The sequence below is a fragment of the Lonchura striata genome, chromosome 2, assembly GCF_050655825.1.
Source record: "Lonchura striata isolate lonStrDom1 chromosome 2, ASM5065582v1, whole genome shotgun sequence".
Lineage (NCBI taxonomy): Eukaryota > Metazoa > Chordata > Aves > Passeriformes > Estrildidae > Lonchura > Lonchura striata.
The window spans coordinates 2,198,659-2,225,770 of record NC_140704.1 but is presented as its reverse complement, the minus strand read 5'-3'; the positions used below and the strand labels follow the sequence as shown (position 1 = coordinate 2,225,770).

Genomic DNA, 27,112 nt, shown 5'->3' with positions numbered 1-27,112 from the left:
TTCTACCCCGGGCTGCTCGGTGTCCCTGCGTTGCTCACAGCGGTGTGGGTGTGCACACGAGTGTGCGATGCCTGTGCCTTCCCACACCCAACCTCTGCACGACTGCCCAGATGTGGCAAAACCTCCCCCTTGCCCAGCTGCCCACCCCTGGCGCATCCAGCCCTGCCAGCACTGCTCGATTCTTGCACAGCTGCCCAGATGTGCCACGCCTAGCCCTTGCATGACTGCTTCGATCCTTGCACGACCACTGTGGGAGTCCAGGGCTTCCCTCTGGCTGCCCTGGCAGGTCTGGCACCCTGGCAGGGGTCAGGAACCCCCTGGACAGAGCCCCCAGAGACACTGGCTGTGATCTCTGTCCATGGAAAAGAGTTTTCAATCTTACAGGATCAATTACCAGCTCTGAGTGTTTGATATCAGTAATAATTAAGTGTGGCACGGGTGCAAAAGTCAAATTTTAGGATTCTAGATGAGGGGTCCAAAGGGGACAAGATGGAGGAAATTGGGTGTGCCTTGTCCTTTTTCTCCTTCTTCATGCCCTCCATGTCTCACTGTGGTGTTGGCATTTTTCTGTTGGTTCAGGCTGGGGACACACTGTCCAACGTAGGTGACAGATATTGGCACGTTCTTGTAAATGCAGCCCAGGGAGTTTCTGGTATTTAATGTTTGTCACATCCCACTGAGGGCAGAGCCCCACACGCTGCCCTGCAGGACAGAGCTGGGCAGGGCAGCAGAACATGTGAGAGATCAACAGAATAAACAACCTGGAAACCAGCACAGACCAATTATGGCTTCTGCTTTGGCAGGGGGCTGACAGACAGAGACTTTCTACAATCCCAGAATCATCAATACCTCAGATTCTGACAGACTACCTAGCCCTTGCCCAGCCCATCCTTGCCCATCTGCCCACCCCTTGCACACCCACGCCTTGCACACCTGGCCCTCGCACTGCTGCCCGTCCCCTGCCCATGTGCCAATCCCTGGCACACTCACCCCTCTCCCACCTGCCCATCTCCCTCACCCCCTCCCACCCAGCCGTGTCCCACCACTCTGCAATCACACAATAAAAAACCGATTCAGAAATGGGCACGGGTGCCATTGTTCTGTTTGTTCCTCGAGGTGGATGTGGATGGAGAAATGGAAACCCCTGAGGAGCAAAAGGAGGCATTCCAGCTGGTTTGTTGAGAAGGTATGGAAATGATGTTGAGCTAGGAGCTAGACCTGGAGGATTCTTCCAAAACTCATCCAGTAAATGCTGAATAATTTTTCCAAGACCTGAATGCATTGTAAAATGACATATTAATGGACCAGTCACATATACTCCCTGCTTGTCCACTAAAAGACGCCTCGCTGGTGGGAAAATATTGTAAATGTAGGTGAACTTAATGGGAAGAAATGACGATGTCTGACCCAATTCAGAAGGTTGAATTATTTCTTTATTATAACTATGCTAAAATACATTAATATGTTATATAAAAGGAGGATACTAAAACTACATAATACTTTCTCCAACTCTAACACAACTCGTGACCCTCTCTGAGAGCCCAGCCCCACGTGGGTTGGATTGGATTGGATTGGATTGGATTGGATTGGATTGGGTTGGGTTGGATTGGATTGGATTGGATTGGATTGGATTGGATTGGGTTGGATTGGATTGGATTGGATTGGATTGGATTGGATTGGATTGGATTGGATTGGATTGGATTGGATTGGTTTGGGTTGGGTTGGGTTGGATTGGCCATCAGGCTCAAACAATCCTCACCAGAATCCAAGCAAGCAATCACCCCAGGTAAACAATTCTCCAAACACATTCCACATAGGAAAAACAAGGAGCAGAAATATAAATTGTTTTCTCTTTCATTTCTCTCTGTGCATCTCTATGAAAAATCCTGAGAGGGAGAGAAATGTGCTTGCCACAGGAAAACACCGATGACTGGTGATGACTGGCTTTCCCGAGGAAACTGAGATGGAAGCAAAATGTTCATATTAATTGTCAAATCGCTTACAGCGAATCCCACCGCGCATCCCCCAGTGAATCCCACCGCGCATCCCCCAGTGAATCCCACCACGCATCCCACCGCGCATCCCCCAGTGAACCCCACCGCGCACCCCGTCTCCCCGCTCCGCCGCGCTCTCCCCGCCTCTCCGCCGTGTCCCTCCTCCCGGGGCGTGTCCCCGTGTCCCACCCCGCCTCTCCGCCGTGTCCCTCCCCCCCGGCGGCCCCTCCCCGGCCCGCCCCGCCGCCGCTCGGGCTCTCGCCGCCGGCCGCGCTATAAGAAGCGGGGCGGGCGGCGGGGCCGCAGCGGGCGCGGCGGGGGAACGAGATGAGCAGCGCCGGCGCCGCTGCAAGATGCTGGATGGACACGTCCTGCTGGGATGGCTCTCCTCCTGCGCGCTCCTAGGGCTGCTCGCCTGCGCCCCGCGGCCCTCCGCTGCCTACTTCGGGTAGGTGTCCCCCGCTCCTGCGCCTGAACTTTTGCCTGAGTTTTGTTTTTTTTGGTGCTGAAGGCTTTTTGAGCCCGAGGCGGGGATGCTGCTTTGAGACTGAGGGCAGCCTCCGTCCCTCTCGGGGTGCGGGCATCCCGTCCCGCGGGCGCTGACAGCCGGACAGGGGCAGCGACAGCGCCGTGCCCGCGGCTGTCCCTGTCCCAGCTCTCGGAGCCGGCTGCCCGGAATCCCCTCGGATTTGCCAGTCGGGACCGGGATCTCCGTGAGCCTCGGGTCGCAGCCCCCCGGGAGCTGCCGGGCTGTGTCTCGGGAGCGAGCGAGCGCTTCGTTCCGCCGTTCCCCGCGGGGCGACGCGCACGGAGCGGACCTGTAGCGCACCGACCGCGGGCTGTACCCCCTCCCAGAATGCGACAACGCGGAGAAAACTCCTTTTTCCCCGCAATTAAGGCGCGGGTTGCACCAGCCGGGTGTTTTTTTGGGGGATCCAAAAGCGCATCCCCGGCGCTCACCTGTGCGCGGCGCGGGGCGCGGCCGGCAGGGGGCGCTCCCGGCGCGGCAGGTGGATCCCGATCCCCGCCCGACCCCGTCCCCACCCCGGGGGTCTGTCCCCCCTTGTCCCCCCTTGTCCCCCCTTGTCCCCCCTTGTCCCCCCTTGTCCCCCCTTGTCCCCCCTTGTCCCCCCTTGTCCCGGCTCTGGATGCGCGCTGAGCTGAACCAGGCAATTCAACCTCCGCTCTTCTTCCACCCTCGGCTCTTCTTCTTCTTCGCGGAGCCTCAGCTCTCTGCGCGGTTTGCCCTCTGTGCTTTTTTTTGGGGTGTCTCTGCCTCTTAACCTTAATTTTAAACCATCTGTCCCAAAAATGTTGCCAGTTTGAGAGAGAAGTTTGACGCGAGCACCTGTGTAAAGAGGTTTTGGTGTAAGTTTACGCAGCAGTGATGATTCTTGCTTCTTTTTTTTTTTTTTTCTTCTTCTTTTCCTTTTTTTGGGATGTTGTGTTGTGACCACTGGTAGGAGCCACCGGACCAGCCCTGGAGAATGTTTTAGCAGACTTGAGGTTTTCCCCCCTTCTTTCCAGTAAAACAAATCCTGGTGTTGAGGCTTGTCCATTGCTTGTGGTCTGGCAAAGTTTTCCAAACAGTGCTACTTACATCTTCTGTTTCCAGCTCCAGAACCGTTTCACTTCCTGCTGCTGGGGCTGGTTTTCTAAGGAAACAGCCTGTCCTGTGTGTGCAGGTTTTTAGGAAAAGCCCTTTTCTCCCTCGGCAGTGTGCAGAGGGCTGTTCCCAGCCCGCTGGCTCATGTGTCTGCCGAGGACCACCGGCACTGTGCAGCTGAATTGTGCCTTGGGGACTGACAGGCTTTGGAAGGAGCTTGGCTGTAACTCTCCTATTAATCCCTGCCGTGCTGGTATCTGCTCCAGAGCAGCAGGTAACTCACTCCAGTTCCTTCTGGGATCTCTCTCTTGGCTTGTAGAGGTTTTAACTTCAGAAGGGAGTCAAGGGCATGTCTGCTGTCTGTCCTGACTGCTTTGGCTTTTTCTCTGTCTTGGTACAGCTGCTGTTTCTGATTTGAGACTCCCTCCCTGGCAGAGAGGAGATGCTGCCAGATGTGCACCCAGCCAGATGTGCACTCCAGGGCTGCTGTGGCGTGCAGTGCAGTTGCTTATGCAAAACCTCCTTGTCTCTGGTTAAAGCCCCAGCAAAGGAGCAGCTGATCCCCTCTTTGTTCTTCCGAGAGCAGAGGCTGCACTTGCAGAGCTGCTGGGGACACTGGGAATAGTCAGTGCCGAGATCCCAGCTCCTGATAATCCACAGTGAGATCCCACAAGTGTGTGTGGAAGAGCTCAGCTCTCCTCGCTGTGGCCTTCTGTCTGTTGATAAGGAAAGAAATCCCACCTGGTAAAAGCTGGATGTTCCTGCAGCACTTCCCAGTTCTCCCTGCAAGTGCCCTGGCTAGGCTGGTATTGATCTTTTTTTCTTCTGCCCCGTGCATGAAGGAGCTGCTCCAGGTGAGGCAGCACATCTGTCCATTCTGATACATCCTTGCTAACAACTTGGCTGCATCCCCTGAGCTAAAACACGCCCTCCAGGCAGGGAGAGGGATGCTCTTTTTGAGTCCAAAGCCACCTTTTGGTGGCCTGCTGGCCCCTCTGGGTGCTGGCATCCCTGTGGAGGAGGTGGTGGGGCACAGGGCGAAGCAGATGCCACGCTGTGGCTGCAGCTTGGCTGCTCCCTTCCTCAGCCTGGAGGGGGATAAGGACAGCTGTGGATGATCCCTTCCCCCCCCAGCCCCAATGTCTTATTTCAGGGAAAGAATTCCACATCTCCAAATGCATGGCCTGGTGGGGAATTAGTGCCCAGGGACAGAAATGGGGCATGGTTACACGATAACGAGATTGTGTCAGCACGGAGTTATGTCTGTGCCTGCCCCGGGGGCGGCAGGAAGGGATGCTGGGCTCGGAGAGCACGGCTGGAGGCTGCTGCTGCCCTGGAGGTCTGCCTCCGGTGTTCTTGGAGGGATGCACAAGCGGCTGAGCAGGATAAATGCCCTCTGGAAGCAGAGTTTGCAGTGTGTGTGGGAGTTGAAGCCGGGGTACAGGTGGGGCTCTTGCTGCTGTTTTGCTCCATGCACAAGCTGTCTGACTGGGAGACGTGCTGAAGGTGGAGGGAGAGGTGTGTGTCTGTCTGTCTGTGGAGGGAGAGACAGATTTTCCCTTTTCGGAGGGGAATTCTGGCAGCCTGGGCATTGCTGCCCGCCTCCCTGGAGCAGGTGCCAGGGTTAGTGCCCAGGAGCAGCACCTGCAGTGATGCTGAACAGAGCTGAGACCCTGCAGGCACCTGCTCAGGAGGGGTTTTGAGGGTTTGGCTCAGCCCTAACTCCTGCAAAACAGCTGCAGGGATCAGGGATGTGGTGATGCCACAGCTCCAAAACCTTGGCTGATAAGGAACTTTTTGACAGCGAGGAAAGAAGCACACCTGCAAAACTGGGAATAGCCCTGCTGGCTTTTTGTGCGTTTAGAGCTGCCCCTCAGGAGGAGGATGATGAGGGTGGTGGCTGAATTTTGGGCTGGATGACTGTGAGAGAGGCTGAGCCTGCACCAGAGGGGGAGGCATTGCCTCGGGATCGGTGTCAGCCTGCAGGGATGCACTGCCTGCCCCAGAAGTGAGGCTGCTTTCATGTCCAGCCACGGCCTCTGCAGCTGGGCTGTCTGAGCACTAATTTGCACCATATTCCAACTGGCTGCTGGGGGGAGTTTGGAGCAGCCCCAGGCTGCTGGCATCCCTGAGAAAGCATTGCATTTCACTTCTCCTCCCCGCTCTGCTTTCCCGGTGCCTGACACGCTCTGGCCCTGGGTACCTCCCCTCCCTCCCTCCCTTTCCCCTCTCAAATGTGGCCGGGGGTGGTGGAAATGCCACAGCAGCATCTGGGAATTGTGTTGGGACTTGCACTTCTGGGCTTTGGAAGTGGCAGGTGACGGGATTAGCCATGCTGGGGTGACAGGGTGGCTGAGGAACTCCAATCCTGCTGTTCCCTGTGCTGGTGGGAAGGGAAACCAGCCCCTAGGAGCTTCTGCTTTCCTGAGCTGCCTGATCCGTGGATCCGAGGTGACCCAGGCCATAAACCAACCTCCCTCTATCTCTGCGGGGTTTAATTCAATTTTGATGCACCACCTTAAAAAAAAAAATAAAAAAATAATACTTTTTGCTGGAAGAAGTGTTTTTCCTGCTGGTTGGGATTTGCTCTGCTCTCCCTCTGGGAGCAGCAGAAGGATCCCAGCAGCTCTGCCCCCTCTGCAAACACTTGTCAAGACAGTAGTAATGTTACAAGTGGCTCATGCTTACATAGTGTTTATATTGACAGATTGCAATGTTCTGCATAAATGTAACTGATCTGTCCCCTGCACGCAGGCAACAGGAACCCTCAAATGCTCACGGGGGGGAGAGGGAGGGAGGGGAAGCATAGCTTGCCCTAATTTACCAACACACCGCTCCCAGAGCCGCGCTGGCCGTGTGCAGTGTGGGAAGCGCCGTGTATTTTTATTCCCTTTGGCAGGTGCAGGAAAGGTGCCCTGCTCTGCTGGAGGATAGAAACCTCATCGTTCAGGGCGTGATTTTTAAGAGAGGATTAGAAAAGAGCGGGATGTTGGGTTTGGAGGGGCTGTGTGGGCGCGCTGGGGCGGGTTCCTGAGCGGGGCGCGACGTGGCCGCGGGTTCCAGCGCCAGCTGGAATGTCACCTCCAGTGATGTTTCTACTCTCTCTCAGCCCCCAAATTATCAGGCTAGCCCAGAGATACGAGGCCTTGATGGGAGGAACATCAGGAGATGGCAAAGATTTCCAAAAGAGGCTCTCACCCCAATGTGGTTGTCCAGCATGGTCTGAGGGAAGAGCGGGGGAAAGAGAGAAAATAGGAAGGGACATCACCTTTTCTAGGCTGTGGACAGGGTGGGCTTCTCTGGCTCTCCACCAACCCCGTGGGGCATGAAGGAGGAGACCAGGCTGATCTGATCAGAGTCACAGGGGTCCCGGGGAATGGGGGAAAGCACGGCCTGAGCAGAATGTAACACTCCAATAAAAGCAACCCCACCTCTCTGCCCCTGTTCTGGCAGCCTGAGTGCCACGCTGGGCGATGGCAGCTCTGCGTGTGCCTGGCTGTCCCTGGAGGGTGGCGTGGGCCACGGTGGCTTCGTGGGCGCCGCCGGGCTCTGGCGTGTGTGAGACGGAGCAGCTGCTTCCCAGCACGACCCAAAAAAACAAAACCTGGCCCTGGCTGGCCAGGCAGGAATGCAGCAGGCAGGCAAACACAGCTGGAGCGCCCGGGAAGGACGGCTCGGCCATCCCGCCCTGCGCCGCGCGTTCTGCCTCTCCCACGCGGCTCCGCGGGGTTTCGGCTGCTGCTTTGGGGTTTTCCTTGGAAAACTGGGAGGGTTTGCCTGGTTTGGAGTTTTGGGTTGTTTTTTTTTTTTTTTTTCTCTTCCTCCCTTGTGTTTTTGGAGCTGTCACTGCTGTGAGCCCTGCCTGGCTTGGCTCCCAAAGTTGGCCTCTCTGGGTCAACTCAAAGCAGTGTTTAACCTCCATTCCTTCGGAAAGGGAACCCCGTGCCCAGCAGCAGCGTTTGCTTTGGAGGTGCTTGGAAGTGGCACTGGATTTGGTGAGCGTGGCGACAAAGCCAGGAATATTTGGAAAAAGAACTGTGCCAGACCTGCATCTTCATCACTTCATCCCAGATCATGCTGGGGAGTGCTGGAAGCTCCTCCTGCCTGCAGAGGATGGAGCAGCATTAACTCAGACAAGAATTAGTATTTTTTTGCCTTAAGTAATGAACTGACAATGTTGCTTGATGTTCTGGAACCACTGTCTTGTGCCTCAGTTTCCCCCACCTGAGGCTGTTCCTCTCTGAACTCAGGTTAGTGATGAGCACTGCTGCAGCCTCCGTGGGCAAATATTTCGTGTTTTTTTTTTTTTTCCCAGTGCTGTAAATGACACCTGAGAGGGGAAGATGGGTTGTTAGGAGGATGTTGAGTGGATACCTGGCAAAGCAGGAGGCTGGTGACTTCCTTTAGCCTGACTGGTGATGCAGAACCAGAGACCAGGAATCCACAGGACTCTGGTCTCCTGCTGAAAGGCCTGGTCAATGATTAACTTGATTTCTGGAAGCTGCTGACAACAATAAAAGGGAGTCCAGCCCCACAACCCCAACACAAAAAGGCCCAGAGTGTTTAATAATTAAAGGCCTTGTGCTTTATCGGGGTAATGAGAATGGCCTTAAGGCTTATTTGGTGGCAGGTAATTGAATTAGGCTGTGGGATTGGGAAGGGGGAGCAAGTTAAGTGGAAAGTGTGGAAGACAGCGCGGAGAAGCCTCTGTGATGCAGCTCAGTCTGAATCTTTCTGAGCAGAGCAAGTTTTGTCAGTTTTTGCTGCTTTCTTCATTTTTCTCTCGGATTAATTAATTGTGCTGGCAGACTTGGTGTAGTTGCCTCTTGGAGAATCATGGAATAATTTGGGTTAGAAAAGATTTTTTTTCCCCATCCCAGGGTGCTCCAAGCCCTGTCCAACCTGGCCTTGGACACTTCCAGGGATCCAGGGGCAGCCACAGCTGCTCTGGGCACCCTGTGCCAGGGCCTGCCCACCCTCACAGGGAAGGATTTCCTCCTAATACCTCACCCAAACCTGTTTTCTTTCACTTTAAAACATTCCCGCTCATCCTACCACTATCTACCTGTGTAAAAAGTTCTTCCCACCTCTGTTGTGGATATTCTTGGCCCAGGGATGCTCCATTCCATTCACTTCATGTAAGGACATGCTGACAGTGCTGTTATTTCTAATTAATGTTGATATTTAAACATTCTTTAAGTTTTTTTTTTTTTTTAAAGTGGAAAATCTGAGTCAGAAGAAACTGCTGAGCTCGAGCTGTGGTGGGAGTGGCTGGGCAGCCCGAGGAGGTGCTGGACCAGTGAACATCACTGGTATTTCCACAGTATGAGGCATTCGTGTTCCAGAGCTGCATGAGGGGTGCTGGGACATGGAAATCTTGCCTCAGGAGAGCTGAAGATTGGATTTGCCTTCCCTATCTCCTGTTTCATCCCTGTGCCTTGATGCCTTCTAAGAGAGAGTTGGGTTGGAAGGGGATTTTGGAGATGTTAAATCAGGATATCCCCACTGGGGGGACCACCAGAGGTGGAGAACTTCTGATGCCAGAAGCTCCGTGTAGATCCTCTCTGCTGCAGTTCCATGGAATAACGTGGCCCCTTAGGGCTTGCATTCTGTGGACTCCTGAGTTCTGTGGAAGACAAAGGGGTCAGTGCTTCCCCGATGACTGAGGAGAGGACTTGATGCATTCCAAGTGTCTCCATCTGCTCCCCCTCAATTTCTGACCCTGTGGTTCCAGCTGCCTCCTGAGAGACCCCTCTGGGGTGGGGTGGTGCTGGGTTCACCCTGAAACCTTCTGTTGGACACAAACCTCCCAAGTTCCCAACTCCCCGGGGAGTGTTGGAGCAATCCAAGAACTCTCCTGGACCTGGTTTTCCAACCTAAAACCTGCTGAGGCTCTGGCTTCCCTCCCCACTGGAGCAGCCCCTTCTCTCTGCAGCCAGCACAGCTCTCTGGTGGCTTGTAGTGTGTTCACACCCTTGGTTCCTCGACCCGAGGAGCCCTGGAGCACAGGACTTGGTGTTTGCATTCTTAAATGGTCTGGGGGGGCCACTGCTCCTCCTGCAGAACGTGGCTGCAGGTTCTGCACCAACATCAGCCAGGCAGGATTTGCTCTCCTGACTTTTCCCAGAGCTCAGGAACCAGCTCAGGTCAAGCTGAGAGGACCCAGGAATTATTAGGATTATTATTATGGAAAGGGTTAACCCTTTATAAGCTTTTTTTTTTTTTTTGACGTCAGGATGCAAATTCTTTTCCTCTTCTGTTTCACGTTGCTTTTTAAGGTTCCTTCAGTGGTGGCTGTACGTGTAATGAGCCTTATCTCTCCAGATACTGTCATAAAACACACTTATGAAGTTTATCAGCTCAGCAAGCTTTACATTTTATTGTAACGTGTGTTTGCACTTCCCCAAGTGGAACAGGGAGTATTTTGATTCTGTGGATAAACACAGCAGTTACAGGATTTGCTGGAGCTGATAGAAAAATCTATCCTGATTTTTTTTTTTTTTCCTCCATCCCCCTCAGCCCTTACCAGGAACTCTTGTTTCAAATGAATCAAGCAGCTCCTGATTGTGCTCTGTAATTCCAGTCTGTAATTATAAACCATTCTCTAAGGTGTGGGGAGCTTTTCATTCCTGAAGGATTTTGGGGGAAGGGGAAAGAACAGGTTAAAAAAACTAAACTCTTTTTTTTGGGGGGGAAGAACACAGAGGAAAACCTCTTTTCATCCACCACAGAAAATGCAAACTCAACAGTGTCTGACAGTAATGCTGAGTTTGGGCTACAGCGTGGAACACCCAATTCCTGTTGATTCCCAACAGGCTGGATGGGAGTTGGCAGGAATTTTACGAGCAGATTCATTTGGCCTAGCTGATTAAAATATAGCATGAATTGGTCATGGAGGTTGGGGCAAACATGCTCTGATTTCTGCATTTGCCATGCACTGGAGAAAATGGAGCAAATTTCCCAATTGGAGCAAAACTTTTCTTTCTTGGAGAAGCTCCTTGGGGTCTTCCAGAGAGTGAAGCAGCAAAAGTGGCCATGGAGCAGAGCAGGAGGTGGCTTTGATGATTTCCTCTAGACACGACTGAAGCACTGGAAGAGGCCCTCGGGGACATCTGAGCTGCAAACCCTCCCTGCAGTCCTGGCAGGAATGGGCAGAAGTTGAACCACAACCTTGGTCTGCTCTGGAATCTCCCTGAATTTCTGTGGAGCAGCCTCCCAGCACGAGGAGGGTCGAGCCACTGTTTGTTTTCAAGGCCGAATCCTCTTGGAAGAGGTCAACTGATGAGCAAAAGAAATAGTATCAGAAATGAACAGCTTATTTTGAAGTAGCTGGGGAGGGTGACCCCTGGGAGGGGATGCAGGTGGAAAAATGAATTGTTCTGGCTCACAGGACACTGGGATTTCTGCTTCTGGGTCTTCAGCACCTCAACTCTGGCCATGGAGACACCTCAGAGCTTCTCCAGCAGAGCTGGAGGGGGATTTTTGACAAGGGATGGAGGAACAGGACAAGGGGAAATGGCTCCCACTGCTAGAGAGCAGGATAAAATGGGATATTGGGAAGGAATTCCTCCCTGTGAGGATGGGCAGCCCTGGCACAGGTGCCCAGAGCAGCTGTGGCTGCCCCTGGATCCCTGGCAGTGCCCAAGGCCAGGCTGGATGGGGTTGGAGCAACCTGGGATGGTGGAAAGTGCCCAACGGCAGGTTCTTATGGCTTGCTGAGATTTTTGTAGCCTTCCCTCACCTGATCCTAAAAGGAACAGCACAGAGGCATTGCTGTGCCCTGCTCCTCCTGGCTTTCCTACAGCTAATTCCCAGTGTAGACCTCAGTGGGAACCCCTGCTCTCACCCCCTCCTGAGCTGGGGGCATTGTTTTTTCACTATTTTAATATTATTAATAATAATATAATTAAATATAAACTATTTTTCACTATTTTAATATAATTAACAATATAATTAAATACAAACTTTTTTCACTATTTTAATATAATTAATAATAATATAATTAAATATAAACTTAAATATAAATATAAAATTAAATATAAATATGAACATAATAATTATAAAAGTAATTAGAAAGTTAAAAATTATAAATTTAATACTTATAACTTTAATAATAAGTATTAAAATATAATTTAATAGACTTTCTCATTATCATCTCTTCAGATTAATTTTTTTTTTTAAACTTATGGCCTGAGGTTTGGTGTTGCAACAAAACAAAGCCAGGCAGCCCTGGAGGTGTAACTGTACTTTTTTTAGAGATGGTAACTGAGGATTTTAGGTGAAGGTGGTTCTCTCCAGAGGACCCTGTGAGGTTTTCCAGCTGTGTTTTAGGATCACTGTCAGCAAACACCTCGCTCTCCAAAGTGTCCAAGGGGTGAAGTTGAATTTTCTGGATGTTGGAGAATCCTTGCCTGTGGCTGCAGCTGGGATTGGGGTGGCTGCAGTTTGCCCTGGTGCCCGTGCAGTGCCACATTTGGGATGCTGGGGGGAGGTTTTTGGGGTGGATTTACCCTGCTGAGCTCCTCTCTGCCTGCAGGAAGGGTCACTGTCTTGTTGCCAGATTCCTGCAGGGGGAAACAATTTTGCTTCCCCCAAATTTTGCTTTGGGCTCGGTGTCTGCTGATGTCTCTGGAAAACCAGTCCATCGTGTCTCCCGTGGTGCAGAGCCTCTCCTGAGGTGGGGGGGAATGGGGGGTGAGGGCTCATCACACAAGGCTTTGAAAATTGCCCAGAAAATCAAAGAAAACGTGTTTCCACTTGAGCTGAACATGGGATAGCTGCTGGATTTTGGTGTTTCTCAGCTTTTTTTACATGCTGGATTGGGAACCTGGGAGCCAGCTCAGTGATTGCACTTGGGATGAGCGTCCACCTTGGACTGGATCCACTGGTGTTTGCTGCAGAGCCTCTCCCAGGGCAATCCATGACTTCAGGGGACCTTTCCCAGCTCAGGAACATGGAGTTCAGCTGCTCTCCAGTGCTGCCCATCTCCTCTGACAAGAAACCCAATCCTGCAGCCCAAACCCCTCTGGGGACAGTTCACCAGAGCTGATACTTGATTTAAAAGAACTGACTTGTTTGGCTTAATCTTGACAAAATTCTTTTCTAGCCCTAATCCTCTCCCCGTGTAAGGTGAGATCTTGAAATACCTGGCAAACCCAGAGCTCAGCTCTCTGTCTGCATCTCTGGGCCTCTTTGCAGTCAAAGGTGAGGGGGGCAGAGGCATTTTCAGCCCCTGCCAAAGATAAATCTCCTGCTGGGAGCAAGCAGGGAGCTCTTTCCCAGTCTGTGGTTAACGAGTTGATCTGACAGGCCAGAGGTGAAGCAGCCACTTGAGCTGAATTACAGGGTCTGACCAAAGATCCAACACTTCCTCTGGCTCATTAGCACAGCTGTGCTGCATCCCTGGGGACTATTTCTATCTTCTGGCTTGTCCCATGTTGACTCTGGAAATCCGGAGGCTTAGGAGAGAGGACTGGAGCTGAAGAGCTGCCCTTGGGGAGGGTGTGAGCTGGGCTGAGGAAGGCTTTGAGCAGTCCCTGTGGTCAGTGTTACGAGCTGTAATGTCCAGACTGGTTTGTGGAGCTGAGGAAAATGTGTTTTCAGGCAGATCTGCCTCTCTGCAAGGTGCAGGGCGGGCGCTGGGCTAAAGGGATGGTGTTGGCAGGGCAGTGGGAGCAGGCATTGTTGGAATCTGTGGTATTGATGATTCTGGGATTGTAGAAAGTCTCTGTCTGTCAGCCCCCTGCCAAAGCAGAAGCCATAATTGGTCTGTGCTGGTTTCCAGGTTGTTTATTCTGTTTATCTCTCACATGTTCTGCTGCCCTGCCCAGCTCTGTCCTGCAGGGCAGCGTGTGGGGCTCTGCCCTCAGTGGGATGTGACAAACATTAAATACCAGAAACTCCCTGGGCTGGATTGACAATAACGTGCCAATATCTGTCACCTACGTTGGACAGTGTGTCCCCAGCCTGAACCAACAGAAAAATGCCAACACCACAGTGAGACATGGAGGGCATGAAGAAGGAGAAAAAGGACAAGGCACACCCAATTTCCTCCAGCTTGTCCCCTTTGGACCCCTCATCTAGAATCCTAAAATTTGACTTTTGCACCCGTGCCACACTTAATTATTACTGATATCAAACCCTCAGAGCTGGTAATTGATCCTGTGAGATTGAAAACTCTTTTCCATGGCCAGAGATCACAGCCAGTGTCTCTGGGGGCTCTGTCCAGGGGGTTCCTGACCCCTGCCAGGGTCCCAGACCTGCCAGGGCAGCCAGAGGGATGCCCTGGATTCCCACAAGGCATAATCCTGCACTTGCAAGATCAGCTGGACTCCCGAGCTTGCAAAGGGGTCACCAACCATGAAAACCAAATCTGATGTTGTGGAGATGCCTTAAGAGTAGCTGCAGTGCCTGTGGGGATTTTGTGTTCCCGAGACTGGGACCATCAGGGCTGTCCCAGCCAGGGCAGGGTGGGATGTACCAGGGGAGGAGAAGGACATCCTCCCTCAGCCCTGCATCCCTGGGGGTGCTCCAGGCTGATGGAAAATCTGAGAGCTGGTGCTGGGAGGGGGAGCTGAGCTGAGAGCCTGGCCTGGGCTGACTCACGGTGACAAAAACGCCTCAGTTTGGGGCTGCACCATGGCTCGGGGGGTATTTCTGCCAGGGGCTGGATGTTCCCCCTCACACACTCATGGTGAGCAGCTGGGGGGTGACTCCTCTGCTCCCAGAGCCTGCAGAGTGCCAGGACTGAGGCGAGCTGCTCCCAGGGATGCTCTGCTGCCGCTGGCACATCAGGGACAGGTCAGTGGCCTTGTCCAAACAGCTCCTCTCTGCATGGGGGTGTTTGCTCTGCTCCCAGAGCTCTCTGGAGGCTCCTTTTGATGAAGTGGCTCTGAAGCTGGTGTCTGACCTGTCTGGGTGTTCAGTTTTACCCCATTGTGGGTGAAGGGAGCAGAGGTCTGTGTGGCTTTGGGTGCTTCGGCTGTGGCACAGGACTGTTCCCCCAGTGAGCAGCTCTGAGCTGAGCCAGGGCTTTGGTGCACATCCTTTAAAGCCCCAAAAGGCTGTTGGGCTGTGGATTGCATTTGAAAATGCCTTCAGTGTGTGCCTGACAAAGCAGAGCCCGCTGGGTTGGAGTTTCTCCTTCTGTTGCAGCAGTAAAGGCGATCCAAAGACAAATTTATAGGGGATCCAAAGACAAATTTATAGGAATCTTCCTGCTGACCTGGTGAGGTCTGAAGTGTTTAAAAGCAGGAAGCACCAAGCTTCAGCCCACAAGGTCTGGCTGCAAGATGAGTGGTGCAGGCTTGGTTTTGGGGGTGCAGCGTTACACCTGCCTGCCTTTCCCAGAGCCTAGCTGGGAGGTTCGTGGCTGCATTTCCAGGGCAGCTGCTGCCCTTGCTTCAAGCACCAGCCACACGTTGCTCTTGCTCCTGTCAGCTGCCCGAGCTGCTCTGTTTGTGTGTCTAAAACTCGAAGGCTGGGAGAAGGAAGAAACCTGACCAGTGCAATGGAAACCTTCAATTCCCCGCGGTCCCAGGAGGAGCGGAGCAGCTCCGGGCTGCAGCTCGGAATGAACTCGGTTTGTACGCTTGCCTCGCCTCTCCAGGAGGAGCAGCAGCCAGGAAAAATATCAACAGTTCCATTAAAAAGTCTGCTGGTTTGCTAAAGCAGTGGAATAAACATACCTGTAGGTAAAACAGCCCGAACCGCACAGGAAACATTAACGGGAGCGAACACACGCGGCCTCGCTGCCTCTCCCTGTGGATGTCCCCGAGAAAAAACGCTGCCTCCATGGCGATGGGGACATCAAACAGCAGCTGGGGGGATTATTCTTAGCTGGGGGAGAAGTGGCTTGCATGAAACAGGGGCTCCGTGGTTTCCTAGAAAGGCAGAACCTGGGCTGAGCCTGCCCTGTGCTGCTGCTGGCTCTGGGGAGGGGGGTCCTGGAGTGAAAATCGAGGCAGGATGTGGTTTGGGGTGGTTGGGAGCCCTTTGTTTTATTTTTATTGCCCTTCTTGGCTTTCTGATCCCTGTTTCTGTGGGAATTGTGTGGGGCTGACCTGCTTTTGCTCTAAGCAGTGGAAAAGCTGGGATGAAAACCAGTGGGAAGTGGGAAACACCCTGGGAGCTCGCGGAAGAGCGCGGTGGGTGTGGTAGCAGTATAAATGGGGGATCCAATCACCCCCAGCCATCAGTGTGGGGTGGAGTTGGCTCCTTCCTACCTACACAGACCCCAAATCCATCCTCTGACCCCTTTGGGGACGGGGGGGAATGGAGGGAGAGCTGTATTTGATATTTCAGCATGGCTCCAGTGGGAGATGCTGCCAGCACTTCTTGGACCAGGGAGCTGCCCATAAAAACCCAACTTCCCCTCGTCCATGCCCAGCGAATAGGGTCTGCCCAGCAAATCCACGTGGAAAAACGCCTTTGGTTGCAAGCAGATGGCACCTGTCAGGCACGGGGAGACGTTTCTATTAGTGCTCTCGTTGGAGTGTTTTGGATCCCTCCCAGGCCCGAGCTGTCCTCCCTGGGGCAGATTGATGGGATTATTGCATGCTAGAGACAGTCCCTGTGCTCCCCGGCCTCATCTGCACAGCCACTCGGCACAGCTAATCGGAGCTGACTTTTAAAGTGGATTAGTTCAATTACTCTTAACCAGCCCCGGTGGAAACGCTCTCCTTGGGGATTAAAGCTCCTTAATTCACTTTAAGAGACTCCATTTCAATGCAAAGCAGGCTAAACTGAATTAAGGGCACTTTAGAGCCGTGTTTGGAGGAGGCGCTCCAAAAGTGATGTGGTTTAACCACCCCACTTTGCATTCCTGGGCTCGATTGGTTCCAGTTGAGCATTGCTGGAGTGTCCCCTTACCGGTGACTAATACAGGCAGATGGAGAGCTGCAAACTTTTCCTCAGCTAATGTGTGAACCAGCTCCTCTGCATCTGCTGATCCACTGCTTAAAATTGGTGTTTTAGAGGTGTTTACTCCCTTTAATTTTCTTTAACTTTTGTTTTCTTTTCCATTTTTTTTTCCCTTTAACTCTTCAACCCAAGCTCTTTGCTTTTTCACTTAAAAATGCAGGGCAGTGAGTCACACATCAGCTTTTCCCTGCTGTCCCGAAGTCGCTGGATGAACTGGGAATATTTGACCAACAGCACACTCCTCCTTTAGCTGGGGAGTTTCTCTCCAGTTGAGGGTGAGCTGTGGTTGTGAAAGACTTTTTGGCCTCAGTTTTCCTGAAGTTTTTGTGAAAAACAGCCCTTCCATGTGGTGCCCTGGATAATTTTTGCTTTGGAGGGAGCTGGGTGGGACATTCCTCTGCACTTGAAGTGTTGGATGATGTGGGTGTGGAGGAGAAGAGGGAAATCCTGCCAGTACCAGGGAAGATCCCTGAGGGGAAAAATATCATGACTTTTTATTTTCCTTCATGCTGTTCCCGATTTTGACTCTGAAGGGACGAAGAGTCTGCCACTGACCCTTCTGCTAGTGGGGCTCCCCACCCTTTGTCCTCATCCCTACACCCCATTCTCTGATCTAATCCCATCCTGACCCTTGCCCTTCCTGCGAGATCCTTGCTTCGGATCCAAATTTAATCCCTGAGGAGAAACTTCCAGCAGGTTGTGGAGGGAATGGCTGCTTGGCACAGCTTTGCCAGCTTTCCTTTCCAAGGGAAGGAAGGGTTAAACCCAGTGACTGAAATGAGTGCCAGCACTGCTCTGGGTAAGGCTCCCCCAGCGTGCCAGAGCAAGGTTTATTTTACTAATAGCCCTGTGTAACTTCACCCTCCCCTCCCGCTCAGGATATTTCAGCTCCTCTCCCGAGTTCAGCATCACTTCAGAACTGGGGGAGCAGTTTGGGTGGCCACAGCAGCAGCTGGCAGCCGTGTAAGGATTTTTTTTTGGTGGGGGGAAAGGTGAACAAACCCTGAGTTTCTTTAGGCTGGGTTTTTCATGGCTCTCCTGAAGAGTCCCTGCAGGCTGCAGAGAAGGGAACAGACGCTGCACACAGGCAGGACATGGATGCTGCTGCTGCCCTGATGTGCTGGGGCTGTGAGACCTCTCTGTGCTGCAGCTCAGAAATCCCTCAAAGGCACCTCTGTGCTGCCCTGCAAAGGCTGGGTCTCGCTTACAGCTCTGCCTGAACCCTAAACTGATTTAATCTCATTTTCTTGCCACCAAGGAACTCCCCCTTCTCTCTCCACAGCAGCTGAAGGACATCACCGAGCTGCTCCTCAGGCTTGGCTGGGAGCTGGGCACAAGCAGTGACAAGGTGGCTGCTGTGGTTCTGCTCCAAGTCTGGTTTCTCTGGTGAAGTTTTCTGGAGCGGTGATGGAAATCAGTGGGCAAATTTCAGGAGGTTTTTTCTTCTTATCATGGAATAGATTGAGTTGGGTTGGCAGGAACCTTAAAGACCATCCAGTTCCACCCTCTGCCATAGGCAGGGACACCTTCCACTGTCCCAGGCTGCTCCAAGCCCTGTCCAGCCTGGCCCTGGACACTGCCAGGGATCCTGGGGCAACCACAGCTGCTCTGGGCACCCTGTGCCAGGGCCTGCCCACCCTCACAGGGGAGAATTTCTTTCTAACATCTAATCTAAATCTCTATTCTTGCTCAAAAAGTACCCTCAAAAAAACCCCCAAAAAACACAAAACCAAAACCCACCCAACCTTTTTTAATTTAAATTTTTAGTTATATGACATTGTTTTTAACTACCTGAGCCAAGAGCTCTTTCTCCCTAGGTTTTGGTGGCAGTGCCTGGTGAGTTTAGCACTATGAGGTGCTGGTTTTTTCTTCTTTAAGACACTAGGCCATTAATTTAATCTTTAGCCTCTCTTAAAACTTTTGGGGACAGTTGCTCTGGGAAATACTGAAAGACTACTGGGAACACATCAATTCTGTGTAAGTGTCCAACTGAGAAACTCCTGAGGAAAGACACCAAGGTGTTGCTGAGAACTCTTTCCCCTCAGGACATATTTTTATTTGGGAATGATGCTGGTTTTCAACCTCAGGATCTGTAAATGGGTGCATTAATACATCCTCCAAAACCTTCTCCTGTCTTAGGGATAACTGGGGAGACTCCCATCCCTGGAAGTGCCCAAGGCCAGGTTGGACAGGGCTTGGAGCAACCTGGGACAGTGGAAGCTGTCCCTGCCCATGGCAGGGGTGGCACTGGATTATCTTTAAGGTCTTTTCCAACCCAAACAATTCCATGATTCTCTCTCTGTTCTAGGATAGCTTTTTGAAGGTCTCTTTAAGGTCAGGCTCATGAAGTTTGTGAGTTTGTGACCATCATCTGAAGAGGGAATCCAACAAGCTGCCTTGGAGGTGGGAATTCCAAAATCCAAGAGCAGCCCAGGGTGGTTTTCCATCCATTGTAGTCCTGGGGGGACTGTAGAGCTCCAGAGCTGCTCTTGTAAGTAGTCAGGAGTGCTGGAAACCTAAATGCAAGGCCTGCTTGGACCTGGGAGCTGCACTTTAGACCCAAATTAAATTATTTCACTTCCATGCCACTTCTTCCATCGTGCATTGCTGTGACCATTGGGTGGCAGGGGGATAAAGGATCTGCTGGAGTGGCCCTAAAAATGGGCTTTCAGTAGGTAGAAGATACCTGGCAACACCTAAACTGAATTTTTCCTCCTGTAAACTTTCAATCTGAGGGATGTTGACCTGTGGCATTCATGGGGTTGGTGAGGTTTTCTGTATTTTCTGTGTAAGTTGCCCCCTTCTTTCTACTCCTTCAGCTTTTCCACAGGGATGGAAACTCTGCTGTTTGAGGAGATCCTCAATTTCCATCTACAAAAATGAACTAATCAGAGTCAAAACTGGGAGTAGTGGATTGAGTGAGATGTTTGGTGTATGGATTTTATGGCTTTTTGTGGTTTCATGTTGGGAAGAACTGACCTAGGAAGGTTTGAAGGACCTGAGAACTTCAGGAGTTCTCGCTGTGGTCAAGTGATGGTTGGGTGGAGGAGCTGAACAGAATTACATCTGGACTAGAATCACAGCTGCTGCCAAGTCCTGTCCCTGGGACTTGGAGGATCCAAAGGGGAAATTTCTTTGCTGACCAAGTTAGATGAAGCCAACATCTTCCCCAGCAGCTCCGAAGAGACAGATGATGTTCTCAAAATCACTGAAAACTCTTAAAATCACTCAAAAATCTCTTCTGTGGGATTTATATACATCCTGCTTAATGGGTTCACACTGGAACACTTCTTGATCTCTTGCTGCCCTGTTTTCAGCAGCCTCTGGACAACCTGAGGGCTGTTGCATTTAGGTGCCAGGATAATTTGGTAAGGATTTGTCCTTTTTAATGGTTTCTTTCCCACCTCACCCATTAAAGCTGCTCTAATTCCATGTTGCCCTAATTGTGATATGCAAACTTTAAAAGGAAAATTGCAGCCAATGTATTTTAAGATCCTTTTGGGCAAGCAGCCCCCTACTTAACGTGATAAATTTGGACAGCTTTTCTCACTAAGGAAAATAAAAAGCTTTCCAAATCAAGAAAATTATGTAAGCAAATCCGATGAGTGTGCTCTAAAATGAAACCTGCCTCGCAAGCTTTGGGACCTTTAGTGTGGAACTGGTGTTGGGGCTTTTCGGGGCTTTTTTTGGTTGGGTTTTTTTTTTTTGGAAGCTGTAAAACCTTGCTGGGGAATGTCTAGTAGTTTCTCTTTGATCCACCCATCCACTTATTATGACCAAATGTGGAAGAACATAGAATTATCAGGGACCATCCTTGCTCACTTCCCATCATTCTAAATGAGCCACAGTAGGTATTGGGGCAGAAATTTTCTGGAAGCAGTGGTTGCCTTGTCCTGTTCCTTCATGGATCTCCTGCCATGCAGCATCCAAAGGCATGACTCTGTAGAATTCCAGAATGGTTTGGGTTGGAAGGGACCTCAAAGCCCATCTCATTCCAACCCCCTGCCATGGACAGGGAACCTTCCACTATCCCAGCCTGACCTTGGACACTGCCAGTGCAGTTGTAGCTTGGTGTGGATTTTCTGTGCTGGAACCGAGTTGTGCTGTCCCCTCATCTGTGACCCAAATTGTCTTGTGACAGGTTCCTAAACCTGGAGTTTACAAACTGCTATGGACACTCTACAAATGATAACTATTCCAGGATGATGGTGGGATAAAAAGGTTTTTCTGGTCACTTTTCCATAAATCCCTGTCTCCTCATTCCATGTGCATTGGGAAAGTCTTTTTTTCTTGCTGCTGTCTTCATCCTCCCTCCCACTGTAGCGCCTGAACTCTCCTCCAGTTTGTCCAAGGTGTGTTTTTCTGTGGCATATGGCTGAAGTTTATTTGGAGACCTTCATTCCTCCACTGCAAATTCAGAAGAGCTCAGTGTTATCTTCCAGGGATAGGAGTCAACAGCTTCCTCCTGAGGGAATTGGAGGTGCAGGCCCTGATCTCCTCCCTGTAGTTGATGCCGTGTGCAGGCTGACCCAGAACAGAGACTGGACAGAGCTAAGGATTAAAGCAGGGATTTATTCAAGGATCTCCTCCATGGATCCACCTCGGGATAAAAGGAGGATACTAAAACTACATACTACTTTCTCTGACTCTTACTCTAACAGAACTCGTGACCCTCTCTGAGAGTCCAGCCCCAGGTGGGTTGGATTGGCCATCAGGCTCAAACAATCCTCACCAGAATCCAACCAAGCCATCACCCCAGGTAAACAATTCTCCAAACACATTCCACATGGGAAAAACAAGGAGCAGAAATAGAAATTGTTTTCTCTTCCATTTCTCTCTGTGCACCTCTATGAAAAATCCTGAGAGGGAGAGAAATGTGCTTGCCACAGTAATTTGCTTTTTGTTTTCCATAACACTGCAGCGGGCCCATTGCCTTTTCTTCACTTACAAAGGTGGGAAGGGGCAGGAGTGGGGACCAGGGCCATGCCACTCCTTATTCCAGGGATGCTCTCAGCCTGGCTCTCAGCATTCCAGCTGAAAGGAGCTGAGGTGTTTTGATTGCATTTTTACCTCATAGAATTATTGACCCTGATGCCTTGTGCAGGCTGACCTAGAGCAGAGGCTGGGCAGAGCTAAAGAATAAAGCAGGGATTTATTCAAGGATCTCCCCCATGGATCCACCTTGGGCAGCACCAGAGCCCAGCCAGGGCTGCACCCAAATGACCCAAAATGGTCCCAAAATGCACGAGCGCTCCCGGGGGCTCTCCCTGGGATCAGTTCTGCTCCATTGGCACCTTGGAGTTCATTGTCCCATTCCAGCTCCAGCCCAGGCAGTCCCATCCTGCTTGTTTTTCTCTCTCCAGCCCACGGTGTTTGTGCTCCTGGGCTGAGGTTTGGATCATTTGTCCTTGGTGCCCAGCTGGAGCAGGAATTGTTTTGTCTCCCTGCTCTGTGCACAGAGCTCAGCATCCCCTGGTATGGAGCTCAGACCCACACACTAAAGCAGCTCAGAACCTGAAAATATAAAAGCTCAAACCTAAGATATCCTAGTGACCAGTGACAGGATCCAGAAGAACAGCAGGAAGCTGTTGAGGGGTTTAGGTTGGATATCTTCTTCCCCCAGAGGGTGATGAGGCTGCCAGAGCTCTGGGAGCGTTTGGACAGTGCTGTCAGGGACAGGCTGGGATTGTTGGGGTATCTTTGCAGGGCTGGAGTTGGACTGGATGATCCCTGTGGGTCCCTTCCCACTCAGGATAATCTGTGATTTGAGTGTCTCCATGAGGTTTCTCTGTTGAGACTCTGGTGCCAAATGCCCTTCCAGTTTGGAATTGGAGGGAGACCCTCAGCTCTGCATACAATTGGTTTCTCCAGCCAGAGCAGGAGTTAACTGACCTTAACATTTGTTCTGAGTCATCTTTGGGCTGTTGATAGCCTCGGGTCATCTTTAGGGATTCATGGCACCTTTCCTGGCCAAAGCCAGATATAAACATCTGTACAACTTAAGCATTTCACCCTACAGAGTCTCACACTGTGCTCTTCACTTGTTGCCCCCAACAGCTGTGTCAGCTCAGCCTCCCAAGGTGTTTCCATGCGGGGAAAATCTCCCCTGATCCCATTTTATTCCTTTATCTGCAGCCTGGGACAGGTTTCCAGCAAACACTCGGTGCAGTTGTTAGCGTTGCTATCCTTCCCCTCTCTCATTCTTGGCCCTTGGTCCTCCTGAGCTCGTGCAGCCAGGAGACACTGCAATCCCAACCGTGCAGGACACAGGATGGATAAACATCTTAATCTCACGGATCCTTCCATCTAAATGTTTTCTGGGGCCCTCCTTCAGGCAGGATTAGCTGGGAGCGGCGTCCCAAAGGTCGTAGCCTTGCTCTGCCTCACGCCACTGCTCAGGATGCTGAACGTGTGTGAAAGCCTCAGCAAAAAGCCTGAGATGCCATCACTGTTCTCCAAGGAGCATCTGTGTGTCCTCTTGGGCTTTGGACTTAGGTCTTGGAGCTCTGCCTGCCCCTGTTAGCCATTGTGATAGCGTTGCCTGGAGCGCCCAAATGTGACATGTAGCAACTGGCATTTTGGCTACACTTAAGTGCAAGATTTTTCCAGTGTAGGTTTATATCTGGCTTGTTTTTTTTTTTTTTCTCCCTCTTCTCTCAAGTGTGTGCATATTACTGTTATGATTTATTTTGAGGCTCTAACTTGGGTTTTATCACTTGAAATGCTTTGGAAACTTGGAGGGCTTTTTTTTTCCTAATTAGTGGCATGGCCCTCTTTACCTCGGAGGAAAATTCCAGGGTGAAGAATGCTTTTGATTCACAAAGAAATTATGTTAGAAAGGTTTCTCTCTTATCTTTGTGTTCTTTGGGCATTACTTTCCTCCTTGAAGCTGCCATTTGCTTTGCTAAACTTCACTTTGCTTTTTGACAGCTCTAGAATGGATTAGGGTTTATTTACTGGAATGTCAAAGCCCTCAATGTGGATATCCTTCAGCAGAAAGTTGGGTGGGAAGTCATGATCCTGGGAAAATAGCCTTGACTTCTTGCTTAAAGTGACACAGGGTGGAAGAAATTAATACAAAGAGTATTTTGATGATAAATAGCAATATTTTTGTGCTAGGATGGGTTATTCTTGCTCCCTTCATCCCGTGGTCTGTACCAAGGAAATGAACATCTCCCGGTCGTTCCCTCCCTACACAACGTGTCTCCATCATTTTGGTTTCGGTGTTTTTCATCGCTCCAGCTGCCTGTGAGCAATCCATTGTTGGGACACTTTCAACCACTGCTATTTTGGGGCTGGGCAGGGGTAAACTGGAGGGGATTCCTTTCTCCACCACCAGGAAAACAAATGGGGAGTGCAAAGCTCCCGCCGCTCTCGTTCCCGTGGTTCAGGCTCGTGGGGTTTTGAGGACGCGAGGTGTGGGACACGCAGGTTGGGATGTGAGGCTCAGGGGATGGGAGCTGGAAGCCTCCCCAGCCTTGGGGGAGGTTTGGCAGGAGGTTCTGGCAGGGGAGAGCCACCAAGGCTGGGAGTGGGACAGGGCCCTTGACACGGGGCCAGCGGGAAAGTCTCGGGCTCAGACGGAGAGCGGGGCTGGGGAATGTGATCCCGGCTCCCAGCGAAGGACGGGGCCAAGTTTTGTCACAGAGCTCTTGGGTTTCAGCTGCTGCTTCAGCAACGTGGTTGTGGAGGATTTGCTGAAAGAGCTGGGAATTCTGATTTGTTTCTCCAAGAAGCCAGCAGCAGATCTCGCCTTGGGTTCTGCGTCTGCTTAAACTCCAAGTTTCCTTAAATGTCCTGAATTTCCCTTCAATTTACATTCATACCCTTCCTTTTAAATACGTGGTTCTGTGTCTGCTTCAACTCCAAGTTTCCTTAAATCTCCTGAATTTCCCTTCAATTTACATTCATACCCTTCCTTTTAAATACCTTTTGCCACAGGATTCAGGGAAAAAAAAAGACTCAGGCTAAATTGGAGTGCAGTTTTTAATTTAACAGATTTTAACTTCTTTTGCCCTGAATTGTCTTCATTTATTGAGTGGGCAGCTCTGATTCTGCTTATCCTCCCTGCTGAGGAGATTTATTCATCAGCAAGTTTTTATTTTAATTTTTAATTGGGAATATAAGTCTACTCTTGCTCCAGTAATGCTATTAGGTTTTTTTTTAGATTTTACCCTATAGCTGATCACCTTTGTGACACTTGGAAATTAATTTAGATCCTTCTGGTTTTATTTTTTTTAAATATTTTTAGCTTATTAACTCTAATTCTGATAGGCTCCATGTAGCTGTGCCCTGTATCCTCCTGGGAATAATGACTCAGTCTCCAGATCCACAGAAATAGGTGGGATGTGGGATTTGTACAGCTAAGCCCACGTGCATTTTGGAGACAGATGGAAACTCCATTTCAGGCTGGGGCTGCTCTGGTTGTGATTAGCTCTAATGAGCATCTGTTGATGGAGTAGTTCAAGAGGGGTTCTCAGTGTTCTTTATCCCTGCTCGTGTTGGAATATCAAGAGCTGAGCTGAGAAGGAGGATTCAGGTTGTTTGTGAAGACTTCCAGCAAAGCTGGTTTGCTTGTGGAATATACCCAATGTGGGGGTTTTAATCCTTATTTCATTTTTATTTCCCTTGTTGTTATGCTTCCATATTGGACAAATTCCACCTGTGTTGTCAAAAAATTCACTTTTTATTTATTCGCAGCCCAGGACTTCCCTGGTGTGTCTGTACCCTCAGGTACAGGCTGGACTCCCTGGAATTTGCTTGTCCCTTGTAGTGCTGGACACAATTCCTGGTAAATCCATGAAAAACGGAGCATAACCACCAAAGTGCATCTGCAAGTGAATCCAGATGTACTCTGTGACTCAATGCCAGCGCCTCGGGTATCTGGAGACACCTTTTCCTGCACAATTACTGCTAATTAAGGCCTGGCAGTTTAATTTGGGAAGCTCCGGAGGAGAAGTGTGGGAGTTACCTCAGTCATCCCGTCTGTGCCTGCACCCTGCCATGGAATTTTGTCCCGTGATTCCATGCAGGGTTTGTTCTGCAATTCCTCTCCTCTTTTAGTGAATGGGCAATTACTGAATATTTCTTTACTGTTCTCATTAACTGCCTGGCCCCAGGGCTGATTTAGAACACATTATCCGTGTTCTGTATTCCATGGAAAACACATTTGGGTCCTCGTGGGTGTTTTTAAGGTGCTGTCTGAGAGACAGAGCTCAGAGAAAGCTGTCAAGAGTCCACTAACTCCAGCATCCCTCCTGATGCTGAAAATCAGATTTCTTTTCATTACTTTGGAGTACTTGGAATTATTACAGGTCATCCTATATTTGTTTTTCACACCAGGGAAACCTAAAGCCTGGAAAATGAGGAATACTGATGGCTTGGGAACAACCGTGAATGTTCTTTCCCTGAATTTGCCTTTTATTGTGACACTATGAGAATGAATTTTAATTCTCAAAAATGAGTTTGCTCCTCCCATTGCCCACTGCCTCCTGTCCCTTTAGTTGTCTTTTGGGAATTAAGAAAAGATGGGAATGTGGAAAAGGATTCTGCTGCCTTGCAGAGTATGGCCATTTTTATATTATTTTTAATAGAATTGATTTCCTACTGCATACATAGAATTATGCTGATGTTTCCTGGCCCTTGAGTGGCTCAAATACAGGTAATTTGTCTGTAATGATTCTGTTCCTTTTGCTTCTTCCACTCCTGGTTCCCAAAGGAATTCACAAGGAATAATTTAGACCCCAAACTTTCAAATCTCTTCATCTCTTTCACAGATGGATTCTGTAGCATTCTGGGTTTCAGAGGAATTTAGGGATGCAGATAATTATTTCAAATGAGATGTCAGCTAAATACCTCTGAATATTTAGGAAACTGATGGACCATGCCTGGATTGGGAATGGATCCTGTATTTTCAACACAAGCAATTGATGTTGTGAGGCAGAACTTCCTCTTGGGTCAGTGCTCTGTGCTGAGTGCAGAAATTGCACCAGTTGGTTTTTCCCAAATGTGTCAGGATCTCTCTCAGCTGGGACTCCTGGCCTCGCTGTAGTTTCTCACAGATGGAACCTGAGGCCCTCGTGCAGCTGAAACTCAGCAGCCTTTCTAAAGGAAATTATCCAAACCCTGTACTGGAGATTGGTTGGGGAATTGACCCCCTCAAATCCCCCATTTCTGAGGTCTAAAGAATAAAACTGTTATGACAAAGGGGAATCACAGAATCACTCAAAAGGATTGGAAGGGTAAAGGAGAAATCATCTCACACCACTACCCTGCCATGGGCAGGGACACATTCCACTATCCCAGGTTGTTCCAAGCCCCATCCAAACTGGCCCTGGACACTTCCAGAAATCCAGGAGCAGCCACAGCTTCTCTGGGAATTCCATCCCAGCCCCTCCCCACCCTCCCAGCCAGGAATTCCTTCCTGATATCCCATCCATCCCTGCCTTCTGGCAGTGAAAGTCATTCCCTGTGTCCTCTTCCTCCATCCCTCCTCCCAAGTCCCTCTCCAGCTCTCATGAAGGGTACAAGAGCAATTCCCTTTTTCCTCAAGTTCTCTGGGACTTGGAAATGCCCAGTGTGGGGTATTGAA

At 50.5% G+C, this 27,112-nt stretch overlaps 1 protein-coding gene across 1 annotated transcript in view; it reads left to right on the top strand.

The window, feature by feature from the left end:
* Window positions 1-2,272: 2,272 nt before the first annotated feature.
* Window positions 2,273-27,112, top strand: part of WNT9A (Wnt family member 9A) — a 62,947-nt gene continuing 38,107 nt past the window's right edge. Inside the window, exon 1 of the mRNA XM_021540054.4 lies at window positions 2,273-2,442. Coding sequence (XP_021395729.1) covers window positions 2,348-2,442 — 95 coding nt within the window. The 5' untranslated portion in view covers window positions 2,273-2,347. The remainder of the gene's footprint in view (window positions 2,443-27,112) is intronic.